Here is a 12,986-nt window from a genome sequence, read left to right on the forward strand (position 1 = left end):
TTGTTTTCTTGGATTCTCATTTTGCTCAGCATACCACAATTCAGAATAGGTTTGAGACTGATGTGATGTAGGCCTTATTTTTCTGCACAAGTATGAAGAGTGGTATAGTTATAATTCCCCTCCAGCTTCAAACCATAATTATTTAGAATGATCACAAGCAGGGGACTGAAAGCAAGGGGTGTCACAGTGCGCTGTCGGATAAGCAGCGAGTGGTACACAACATGGTGTGACAGTAACTGCACGCTCACTTGGATGCTGTCTAAACACCAAAGCAGGAACATGGACATGTAATGGCAACACTGCAATGGTGGCAGCATCTCACTATGTGATATAGATTCTGACATCGAAATAATGCAGAATACTTTTTTAGGAAGTGACATAAAACATACAAGGTGATAGAAGATGAGAAGTTTGTATGTGCATGCAAATGAGGTGTACCTGTATGTCTGTGTGTCTGTGTGCGGCTGGGGTCAATCTGTGTTTTCACTCTTCAAGGAGAGGATAGAGGCCTTTTCTCTGGGTCTTCAGCTTTTTGCTGACACACATTCTTAGGTTTTGCAGTTTATGGGTAATATGGGGCCAAACTCTGTTGTGCATTGCAGAGTTACAGGAGAACTCCAACTCTAAGCAGATAAAGCACAAAAACAAAATGGAGTCTGGAAACACAGCACAATACAAAGGAATGGGGGAGACCAGAAAAGCAATAATCGAAAAGGAAATGAAAAAACGATGTCAGATAATAATAAAAGACCAGTTCATCAAAATATTCATACAAAAATGTTAGTGGTATGTAGCCACGCAGATAGCTTAGGCTTTCCAGATTTTGGGGAATCTGTCTGAGATTTCTGCTTCCACCATAATACAGAGAAAAGAATGGAATTTTGTTTGTAGAGCCCACAACATTTAATTATTTAAATCAACAACTTTTTCCTGAAACGGTGTTCCTGTTACTCTGGATAATCCACACATTTAACTATGAAGAGTTTTCATTGAAAATACAGTAATTTGTACTATTCTTTCTACAGTTATGAAAACTGTTGACTGTGTTCTGCTGATTATCCAGAGTAACAGAAAATATTTGTGGTTGCGGTTGAATTTTGTAATTGTACATTTTCAATGCTATAAGCACTACAAAGCAGCAGAGAGACAGATCAAACCTGGGCAAATCAAACTATCTGCATGGCTGGACCATTTAAATGTGCTATACAGTATGTGTAAATTAATCATTACCACATCCATTTTGGGACATTAGTGTACTTCGTTTGAAAACAAGACCATCACAAACAGCATTAGAAGCCTCCACAGCCTGTGCTTTGCATTTCACCTGGAGTTGCAGTTGGTCAGTTTTCACAGGAAAATGATTTGTCTAGTGCAGTTATACCTTTTGAATTCAACATTTCTACTTGACTAGCTACAGGCTTCTCATTGCCCTCCCTCCTTGTCCACCTCAACTATTCCAACCCTTCATCCAGAAACAGAACACAGAACTTTGTTCCACCTATATGGTGGTGACAGCTGGCTTGGCTACAACTGCACTGTTGTGGTGTTTTTCCATTGTGAATCACACACACACACACACACACACACACACACACACACACACACACACACACACACACACACACACACACACACACACACACACACACACACACACACACACACAAACAACAACAACAAACACAGCTTCCCTGAAGACTTTGATAGGTGAACAGATTAGTGACCTTATGTGACCATGTGGAATAGTCTTGATGTTCCAGTCACAAACCTACAAACCACACCCAAGGATCACTCCATTTTCATGTTTGTTGTGTTTGATGATGAATGGTAATAAATAATATGTTGTCTCACAATGTCTGGCACCGGTAATAATGCAATAATGCAATGGCACCAGTGTCATAAGGCAAGTTACATGTAAGTCCACTATTCTACGCTATATAATCCATTTTACTAAGATAACAACAAACTGTCTTGTCTGTCTCACAAATAACATTTATCCTGATTTAATCACATTTGATGTGGAGCAAACGCAAGTGCTCAAAAGCAAAGAGCATGCATATGTGCATTTGCTGGACACACACACACACACACACACACACACACACACACATACACACACACACACACACACGCACACAAACAAACTCAAGGTTAATTATTAAGGGGGAAACCCCTTATTATGTCCCTCAGCCTCATTTAGAAAAAATAAATACTAAAACACTTGCAGTGAACATTTTAAATTTATTCTGCTTGAGGATGATGCAATTTTATGGACACATTTTTCAGTTTTGAACATTCAAATCCAATTGAATCTACCAATTTGAGGATGTACAATAAATGTAGAAGACTATTATATGACAATATAAGTGTTTAAGTGGACACAGATTTGTTCATTATTATCTGATCATGTTTATGGTCAGGTTAGGTTGCACTGACGACAGTTAGACAGCTGATGCAAAGCCTACACGGTTGTTGGTGCGGTCATAGACAGAGTAGTACTCTCTGAGGAACACGTCTCCAAAGATCCACAGGGGCTGGCCATTCTGAGAGGGCAGGTAGGTGGGGGTGATGCCCACTGAGCAGAACTGGTATCCATTCTGGTTTAGCTAGATGCGGAAACGGGATGATTTGAAATGTTTATAACATTGCACCCACACCCACAAATCATTCAATGTGGCATGCACATAAAGGGACACATGCACAAATTACACACTGCATTTATGTAAAAAACTTACCTGTACGATGTAAGCAGAAGGAGGCAGAGGGAAGGCAGTGCCACTGATAACAAAGCTGAGAGTTGGCAGGTTGTTGATTTGGCTGCAGTCCACCATGTACTGGAGACAACAAAGAGACACTGTTTAAGAATGATAGAAACACAGACCAAAACAAACTGGCCCAATTTGTACATATAATTTCATTCCTGCTTTTTCACTTTTGTATGGTATGTATGGTATGGTAAGGTATGTTTTGGGCCCTTCACCTGAACTGCTCATTATGACTTTTAAATGAGTGCAGCCTGCGGACAGAGCTGGATCTTTATGGGCAATAATAATGGTGGCTAACTTTTATACTACTTCTCTGTAGGAGTGTCTGTCTGTCTCTCCATTTGTCTTACCATTCCATATTGGCTCTGTTGAGCTCCAATGGCCTGCATGATGTTACCCATAAACTGGCTTGGGACTGTCAGCGATGAGGTTCCAGTGTCCACAATGGACTGGCAGCCCTGAGAGCACCAGCCGGTCTCATGGCCATTGATCTGGAATCTGCAAGGCACCACGCATGCCAAAGATTTTCATGCAGTCATATTAGGACACCAAATTAATCACTCATCTAGGAAGCTATACTATACAGAAATACAGAAGAGCGTTTGTTTTTTCACGTTGATGAAATGTTGAAAAGCACCGACCCTTGAATGCCGATCTGCCAGTAGGTCTCTGAGGTGACAGGGGTCCAGTAGATCTGGCCCTGGTACATGCTGTTGTCCACTCCTCCAAAAGAGAGCTCACTGCCCTGCTGTCCTCCCCTAAACCAAACGACAAACCAAAACTTAGCTGCAAGCTCTCCATGTGGATATACAGTAATATTTCAGGCAGTAAAGTATGTCCTATATGTGATGATGCATGTTTTACACTACACAGTAGATCTCTTGTGTCACCTGGACAGATAGAAAGCAAATATGTCGGCATTCAGCAAGTTTTGAGAAATCATGTTGTCCATGACAGGAGTCTGTCCTCCAACTGAGATGCCTGGATAGGCCAGGCCGAGGATGCCGTCAAACTTGGCAGCGAGAAAGGGCTGACTAGGCTCCCTTGTGCTCAGACCGATCTCCTGGTTAGTGACCACAATGCCGCCTACCTATGGGTCCAAAACCAACCAATACAATGAGTAAGATGCCAATTCATAGACTGTATTTATACGTGTTCAAGCTTCAGCCTATATGACTGTAGACAGCAACGTCAAGAAATGAATGGGGTAAACCTCTATTGATTCTATAAATCATTTCAGTGATTCTGCTAGTTCTACATTTTTTTTGTAGTTTTGAAAGTATTTTGTGTATAAAAATTGTATTCCTTTTCTTTTCACTAATTCAACACTTTACATAAATCAGACAGAAACAGGCAGGACTGGTCTTTGAAAATGTCTGCTTTCTGGTAGTACTCAGTCCAGTCTAGTTTTATTTAACTGATGTACTTGGTTTGAATGATTTGTTTTGACTCACATTGACAGTGTCATATCCCAACTGTCCATAGAGGCTTCCAGCTCCGTAGGGTAGGTAGACACTCTGTCCACTGGCAGAGAAGGTAGACGACTGCTGGGGGTCGAACTTTGTGTGTGCGTCTGCGAATGGCATAGATTGGGATTTTCTCTGAAGCCATTTCCACAAACATGTCCTCATGCCTTGCAAAGCCTTTTGACATACTGATAATTCACTTGCTTATAGAAATCATGAGTTGAATATGAACTAACACAGTTTCTGACGCTCCCCAAAGACCGAATATGCTTAGTAACATGCCTGTAATTACACTAGAACTCTAAATCCCATGTATGTACAATATGTAATCTCTTAACTAGCTCTGCACGCTTGGCCTATATCAGCTTTAAGTCCTCTGGAGAAGTTCTTCACATGCAAACATGTTCTATGAGAGTGTGACATATGAGGGATTTTGTCGTAAAAAGCCTGTTGGTTTGTACTCACTGCAGGCCTGAGTGTTACAGTAGGTGGAGTCCACCCACAGGTTGGAAGAGCCGGTGTCAAACAGCACTTGGAAGGACTGGGGGGGTGTTCCAATACTGATGGTGCCAAAGTAGGTGGTCTGTGCAACATGTTGGTTGAAGGAAAAGAACGGGAGGAACAGAATAAAAGATAGTACAAACCAATCAGTCAGTCAATGCTTTCATCAAAATGCTGTGCTACAGTATGTAAAAGTGCCATTAGGATTTCTTACATCAGCGTAGTTATTGATGTACATGTTGGCAGAGCCGGCGAACTCATTGGATTGGTACTTGAGAGCCGGATCCTGGTAAAGTAGCTCGATCCCTTTCTCTCTCAGGGCCTCACGCATGGACTTGTGCTTCTGCAGAGGGATCCTGAGGAAGTAGGAAGCAAAAACTATGACTTTCACTTTAAGTCACTTTAGCAGTAAACCTTCAAAAGTATGATTTTGCTCTCTGGTAAAAATGTTTTTTTTTTTGTTTTTTGTTTTTTTTATCATCACAAAAGAGGCACAGAATTGAGAAATACAAAGAGATAGTTTCCTTACTTGACAATTCCCTCTGCAAGCACCACAAAGACCAAAACAGCAACAAGACACTTCATGATCCCTCCTGTACGCACAGCACTCCTGGATGGATACAACTCTGCTTGAATCTGAACAGGCTTTATATACACATGTTTAGGATCATATCAGCCAGACTGTTATCAAAACTTCAGTCATATCAGTTCAGACAAAGTGACCCTTAAAGCCTTTATCTTTAAAGCTACGTACTTAATTTACACATCAAACCTCCTGTGTTGGTCACACTCCACAAACACAGCCAAAAACCTCTTAATTACACATATTTAAAACAAGGACACAATTAGATGTTATTCATTTGGGCACATCCAATGGAATATTATAGTAGCACCATTAAATAACTCATATGGGTATAGCATAGATAAATATTGCTTGTTTTACACGAAAACCAATAAAAATTGTAGGAATCAGTTTTTAATCTAAAAAATATATATGACGAAGTATGATGAATGTGTCTTTTCTTCTTGTCTTTTAAGAAGTTGGTGCTGAGTACTGAGCTATGACTTTGAGTTTGGATTATGAATTATTTCTAGCATTTTGTAATAAGAGCTTTCTGTTGTTTTCACTGAAAATGTTCTGCATGCTGTTGGAAATCCTCAAGTTGTAGCATTAGTACAATTGTATCCAACTAAATACACTTATCAACAGCAAGGTCAAGCGTAATTGTTTGTGTGGAACTGTAACTTTCCGCAAATGAAAAATTAATGTGTTATATCAAGGCTTCAGTATCAGTAGCACCCTAACCACACAGTTTTATCGAAACCTTTCATGCCATTCAGCTTATCATAACTTTTAATATTGTTTACATTTGATAGCTTTTTTTATATGATACGCTTAAGGGCATACAGTTAAAATGAAAATGTGTTTATCCAATTTATTTTAGCTTTTTGTGCTTTGACTGAACTATAGTAATGGACCAAAGGCTTATAACAGGCAACATTCATTTCATATAAGTTTAATTGCATTCTCAATAACCTCAAAACCCCCTTTTACCCTTTAATATATCCGCCATGCTTAGCTTTGAATTTTCCATGTATGTTCTGTCAGTAGCACTGTACCTTAAAACAGACCATTAGCATTGGGACACTCTGATTACAGTGTATTTTTCATGACCCTCTTTGTTATACTTTTAGATGCATCAGCACGTCCTCGTTTTCTCCAAGGGACCAATATTTGGGAGACTATATGACTGTGTGATGTAAGCTCACCTCCATACGTAATATGTGGAGTGCCCTTTTCTTAGCAGGAAAGCTGCAATGCAGCATTTCCTTCAACACAAAGCAAGCTAACTGCTGTAGAACTTTGAGCCTGTTGAAATTAATGGGGCAAAGATGAGATAAAGCCTAATCAAGAAAACTTGCAATGCCACAGCTCATTACAAATACATCACTTCCCTGTGGTAGTGTGCTGTTGCTGTACATACTCTGTTTATAACATCCACAGCTCATATGACATAATCCAGCCAACTTAATGTGAAATTTAATTGCAGTACTGTATGTGTTGCTGTTGTCATTCCGCACCACTGAAATGTGTCACACTTTGTTAGTGTGGATTGTTAAGGAAAAGAAGGTAGAGGACGTGGGTGTGTGCTGCCTGTGTCAAGTATATGTGACTGAGAACCAGATAGACAGTGACAGGCCATGAGTTAGAACAGGTTTCCCCTAGAGCAGGTCTCAGTGTGTGGGCATAAATCAATGAGAAATTCCCCTCATATACTGTCTCTCATGTGTTTCCAGGCCAGCCCACGACATCAGCCTGGAGGAGTTTGATGATGAAGATCTCTCTGAAATCACGGATGACTGCGGGATTGGACTCAACTATGACTCCGATCCTTATGAGAAGGTGAGGCCCTCTTTTGTTGTTGTGTGGTTTCTTTTATTGAAATTTGACCTTTCCTTGCATCTCTTGCGCTTTGTGTCTCAAATATGTGAAAGTTTTGTACGCATCGTAAACCTTTTGGAATGGAACCTATTTTTCAGTTTTCTACCAAATTTTGGCATATCGGTCTTGCTCCTCTGCAGTGACAGGAGAGAAACTTCAAGCAAGCTATAGTGAAAATGAGCTGACAAGTGTTGCGTACTTAAGGTGACAGAAAGAAAGATAGAGACTGGCTTGGTTTGCATAGCTATTTAGTGTTGAGAACTGCTTATTTGCACATAGCTATCTTACGTAAGCACTGGATTTTTATTTAAGCTACCAGCATTTCAGTCGTCACAGTAATGGTCATAAGCCTCTGATATCCATATTATAATACCAGCGGCAAAATGAGAAACATGCGTGGCTTTGGTAAACATTGTGACTCTTCCTTTATGTACTCTGATAATCATACAAATCATCATACACACTGGATCTGAGCAAACAGCATACATTCACTAAACTCCTTGGCATATAATAGAAATTCTAAGTTGCACTTCCACTAAGCATCCTGTTCTAGTGACTGTGTTAGGAAGTATATGCAAATGATTTCATCATTAGCTGCATCATCCCATATGTCTGACCAGCTTAGACCTTAATTACACAATTTCTAAGAACTATTTTCTCATATCCTCTCTCTCTCTCTTTCTGTCTTTCTCACTCTCCATCCTGTGGGATGTAAATGTTTTATGCTGGTGGCGTGGAGTCACGGCTGCAGCAGAGGGTGGGTGACCCAGTGCAGTTTGCTGCTATGCAGAGACAACGTCCCTCCCTCCCTCCCTCCCATGTGTCTTCCCTTCCCTCCCTGCTATGCAGAGTGTTGCTCGGAGACAGAGCTCAGATTCCCTCCCCCTTGCTCTTCACCACTTCTCCACTCCTTTTCCCCCTTAAAGCAATGCTTCCTTCACTTTCTCCCTCCCTTTCTCTCTCTCTCTCTCTCTCTCTCTTACTGCCGAGGTGACTGGAAACAGGGATTTAGCTCAGGGATGGTTGGTTCTGAGGGTTAAGCTCTCGGTATAAATCTGTGCTAGATATTTTGCTTCCTCCACTGTAATCCACCAACAAAACACATTATGGAAACCTAGCAGCCCTTCTGTAGCAAAGCTGTGCTCGTGTAGCATGTGAGGAAACCTCCCCAGTAAGACTTTAAAGGGTGGATTTCTTTTCTTTTTGTGCCAGAGAGGCAATACAGTATAGTAAACCATGCATCAGTGTCCTTTTCCTCCTCTCTCCCTTCCACACGTGTTCACATACACACACACACACACGCACGCACACACGCACGCATGCACGCACACATGCACACGCACACACACACACACCACAGATACACATCAGCAAAGGCCGTGATTGCTCACTTCACAATCAAAAAAGCGCACAGCAGAGATAGTGTCGGTCCTTGTTACGTTGCATCATTGCCCACAGGAAGTAATCTTGCTGACATGGGATGGATAGGACAGACCCAGTTGCCCTCTGAGTGTGTCCATGTACATTTAAATAACAGAGAATGAAAGGTGAGCTAGAGAATTTTGTGCAAAGGGTATTACGCATGGTATTTGATTTTGCCTGCATCAGTCAGGTGGGTGACACTCTGATGATTAAGAGAATGGCTTCTGTTTTTTTGTCAGTATGATTTAGCCATATTGGGCAGCATGTCTTTGATGTTTAGAAAGAACAGCCAAACTAAACAGTGAGATTATCCTCCGGCCCCAATCCCCAGCTCTGATTAATTCCAATTTGTTATGGGGTTCAGGTCTTAATCTGCATAACCCTTTAGATCAGTACTTAGCTTTTTTGACAGGAGCACACACATATGTACATGTGAACAAAAACAAATAGACACACACTTAAAAAATTTGCTTATTCTGTCATCCAGAGCTAAAGAGACAGGCAATTAAAGCTCGTTTACATGGGTTTGTCATCAATGTCTCTGAGGAAATGGTACTTGCTGGCCAAATGCCAAAATGCTATAGCATTTCCGACTCAGGCTGTCCTTTCCTACTATCCATTATGTCAGAGGGGATTAGGTTTGAGAATGTATTTTCAACCGAGTGATTAGTTTTTTCTCCTTGACCTTTAATTATTTTAATCCAGAATATCAACATAACTAGCAGAGAGACCACAATGTAGGGAGCCCCTCCCTTTTTTGTCTGAATCTTTCCTCTGAGTCCCCCCCCCCCACACACACACACACACACACACCCTGCTGCTTTTTGCCGTGACTCGCCCCTGATTCTGCACTTCCTGTCTCTCTAGCATCCATCTCAGTCTCTCCACAGCCCCGATTGAACACCATGAGCACATGCATAATTCAGTGTGTTACAGAGCAATGGTGTATCTGTGTCTCTACGTAGTGCTAGTTAAAAATTTGGAAATTGAGAAATACACTGCTAGATGGAGGCCATCACACACTAGGTGGTCTCCATTAATGGTAGGCTAATCGACATCTGTCATACACTCCGACATAAAATTCACCCAGATTAAGAGGTTAATGGGCTTTAAGTAGGGGTGGGAATCACCAGAGGCCTCACGATACGATATCGTCACGATACTTATGTCACGATACAATATTATTGCGATTTTAAACATATTGCAATATTCTGCGATATATTGCAATTTATTACCTTTTTTCCAACTTCAAATTTTTCCCAATTTCAAATGATGTCCCCAAAAGGAAACTTTGACAACATCTGTTTTATCTAAAAAGATCAATTTCTCTGTTTGTTCACCTCACTTAAATTTTACTGCTGCAAAAAGGGATTGTCAAGCAGACAAACTGACCAACACACATATAATAAAAGATCGATACTTGGCGTCTGTGTATCGATACAGTATTGCCACGGAAAATATTGCGATACTATGCTGTATCGATTTTTTCCCCCACCCCTAGCTTTAAGTGGGCAGACATGCACCCACACACAGACACCAATCATACTGTCATTGTACAAACAAAGTAAATGTAAGAGATACCTTTGGGACGATAGTGATTATGTAGTCATACCTTTACTTATGATCATATTGTGAGCTAGATGTGAAAAGAGCATAAATGTAGTAAATAGTAAATAATTTCCTTTTTTTCAATTATTGTAACAGTACCGCCTGAGTGATACAAGACTAATGGCTTTGCAGGTGTGTATGGAGCCAATCATGCATCAGTGAACATGTAGCCAGTAATTTATGCACTGAAAAAGACCCAAAATACAACACCTAGTCGAATACCTGACTGCAATACTGACACAGCCAACAGATAACTCCTGTAAGTAATTGGGCAGCATTGCATTCATGGTCAATCAACAGTTGTATATTGGTCTCTGCAAGGATTTTTTGCACCTCGACCAGACCCTTCCTGTTGTCTGTTAACCCCGCTGCCTGTTAGGTGTTATAGTAAAAGACCACTTCATTCTCAGCCTCCACTTCTCTTCTTTGAGATCTACGAGTGTGATCACTTGAGGATCATGTCCTCAGTTTCTCTCATCTGTCCAGCGCTTTGCTCTGTCAGCTGGTCCACTCAGTAAGCAAGATGGCCCTGCAGTTCAACCCGAAGCCTCTCCGCTCCCCACTGCTGAGGACAGTGCCGTATAGTGGAGCTGCCATGTCACTTTCTTCTGATGTGCAGCAGCAGACGCAGTAGATTGTATAGAATTACCCTTGCTGGACAAGCCTGTGGTCTGCTAAGTCGTGATCCAAAAGCTGCTCTGTGTTCATCCTTTTATGCCTCCATGCTGGCGACAGCCATGGCCTGAGGCATTATGTTTTTAGGTTGTCCGTCTGTAGATCCCATTATTGTAAACAGGATATCTCAGGTCCCCCTGGAGGGAATCTTACCCTAACCCTATTTGGCAAAAACACCCACCCAACTGATTAGATTTCAGAGGTCAAAGGTCAAGGTCACTGTGACCTCACAAAATGCATTTTTGGCCATCACTCAAGAATTCGTACGCCAATTATGACGATAATTGATGAAACTCCAAGTTTTTGTCACAGTGTCGTCTCTTTGCCGACTGATCAGCATCCCGAGACACTGCCCTATTGAGCTGTTGATTAGCAGAAATGACTGAATAATGTTAGTATTTAGCAGAGCTGTTAAAATTTCACAAGTGTGTGTATGAATGTGGAGCAGTACAGCTTTTACGCATTTGGGCAGTTTGTATGATACAAAGAATAAAGTTTTAACTGTAGACTAATTTAGTTTCCATTGACTGCAGTTGTGCTCTCCAATGCTTCTGTGTGTGTAATAGCTCAACTCATTCACAACTCCTCCCTGTGCCAGCAGCTGGGTGACAGAGGAGTGACAGTCACTGGGCCTGATGGGATGTCCTTGGGAACTGGAGACTAAGGAGATCGATTCTCGCCAACACACAACTCTTATTTATAGTTCTCTCTTTTTCTTTGAGTCTGTCAGCTGGCCCCCGCTAAAAGATGTCTCCTGACAGTGCAGGTTATTTTCCCAGGCAGGTGTGGCATTTTCACAACCCTACTGATGGATCTTTGGATTTTTACCCTGCCATGGAGTTATAGGTCACATACGTATACCCAGTGATGGATTATGACGGGTCAGTGTAAGGAAACAACATTATGAATCTTGTCAGTAGATCATGAAGTGAGAATGCCTATAGTGATTGATTTAAAGGTTTCTTAACACATGCCAATACACAATTCCTTTCAAAACATTTCTTTACATCTTAACAGCTAAAGAACAGAAAAAAAAATAGATATGTTAATTAGATATAAGTATACATATTCATGTGTACTCTCAGTAATAGATTGACAGTTAATTTCTGTTGCTGTGGTATCAAGTTGATGCACCAGGCGTCAGCAGAATCACATTAGATGGGCGAGAGGGTGAGCTTTGATTCCTCCATTAAAGAGTCTGCACTGAGAGGCAAAGAAACTGCTGCGTTGCTCAAACTGTAAACCACATAAATCAATAATTGTGTTGCTTTGTCAGATTTAAAGTAGGGAAGAGATAGTCAGAAGAAAAATAAGCCACAAATGTTTGTGGTAATGTGTGTGCACTCTGTCCATGATGTATCAATTTTTATTACAGTAATATTAGCATGAGCAACGCCTTATGCTCAATGTTTTTAGGCTCATCAGGGGAGATGGTGTTGGTGTGATCTCACTTTTGTAAGGTTGAATGTAGGTGAGAGATTATACAATTCCACACTGCAGCAATGTGATCAATTTTGCCTTGTCACAGACAGTGCAATTGCCTCTTCTTCCATATTTAGCAGACAGTGTGAGATGTGTCAAAAAGCTACTTCATGGACCTTGCACCATCAATATACCTTGTATCTGGCAAACATGAAAGCTACACAGCAGCACACTCACGCTCATGGAGGTGTGGTCTATTAAACCTCAAAATAATTTAGTGTACTGCTTTCCGGTAAACCAACTGAAACCTGAGAGACAATTGATTGATCCACTCTTATTTCATTGCCTCTCCTGTGTTTTTCTTTCGTCTTTGTCTTACACACACACTATCACGTCCTCCTTTCTCTTCCAAACAGTCAATCCTCAAGACTAGGTTTTTTCCAGTTTACTTTGTATTTACTTAATTATTTCAACCTTTTCACCTTTATCTTTTCACAGGGAGGTGGGAACGCTGCTGATGCTGAAGGCTGCACTGTCTTACACACACACACACACACACACACACACACACACACACACACACACACACACACACACACACACACACACACACACACACACACACAGAGGACCTGAGTTTGCAGAAAGAACATATCAGCAAAATGTACTGTGGCTGTTTATGTG

At 41.1% G+C, this 12,986-nt stretch overlaps 2 protein-coding genes across 2 annotated transcripts in view; one reads left to right on the forward strand and one right to left on the reverse strand.

The window, feature by feature from the left end:
• Positions 1 to 12,986, forward strand: part of mapk8ip2 (mitogen-activated protein kinase 8 interacting protein 2) — a 28,470-nt gene that overhangs the window by 4,960 nt on the left and 10,524 nt on the right. The window contains exon 2 of the mRNA XM_078256815.1: positions 7,031 to 7,136. Coding sequence (XP_078112941.1) covers positions 7,031 to 7,136 — 106 coding nt within the window. The remainder of the gene's footprint in view (positions 1 to 7,030; positions 7,137 to 12,986) is intronic.
• Positions 2,421 to 5,317, reverse strand: LOC144521501 (gastricsin-like). Its single transcript, XM_078256047.1, has 9 exons — positions 5,262 to 5,317; positions 4,947 to 5,088; positions 4,697 to 4,814; positions 4,220 to 4,338; positions 3,656 to 3,855; positions 3,407 to 3,523; positions 3,116 to 3,263; positions 2,736 to 2,834; positions 2,421 to 2,606 (listed from the first exon to the last, which is right to left on the reverse strand). The coding sequence occupies exons 1-9, from the start codon at positions 5,315 to 5,317 to the stop codon at positions 2,442 to 2,444; spliced, it is 1,164 nt and encodes a 387-aa protein (XP_078112173.1). The 3' UTR covers positions 2,421 to 2,441.

Source organism: Sander vitreus, chromosome 8 (assembly GCF_031162955.1).
Source record: "Sander vitreus isolate 19-12246 chromosome 8, sanVit1, whole genome shotgun sequence".
In the NCBI taxonomy this organism is placed as follows: Eukaryota; Metazoa; Chordata; class Actinopteri; order Perciformes; family Percidae; genus Sander; species Sander vitreus.

Coding starts and splice junctions, on each gene's coding strand:
- LOC144521501 (XM_078256047.1), bottom strand. CDS start 5,317: ATGAAGTGTCTTGTTGCTGTTTTGGTCTTTGTGGTGCTTGCAGAGGGA. Junction 3,856..4,219: donor TGGGATATGACACTGTCAAT/GTGAGTCAAAAC, acceptor TTGGACCCATAG/GTAGGCGGCATTGTGGTCAC. Junction 3,524..3,655: donor TTTGCTTTCTATCTGTCCAG/GTGACACAAGAG, acceptor CGTTTGGTTTAG/GGGAGGACAGCAGGGCAGTG.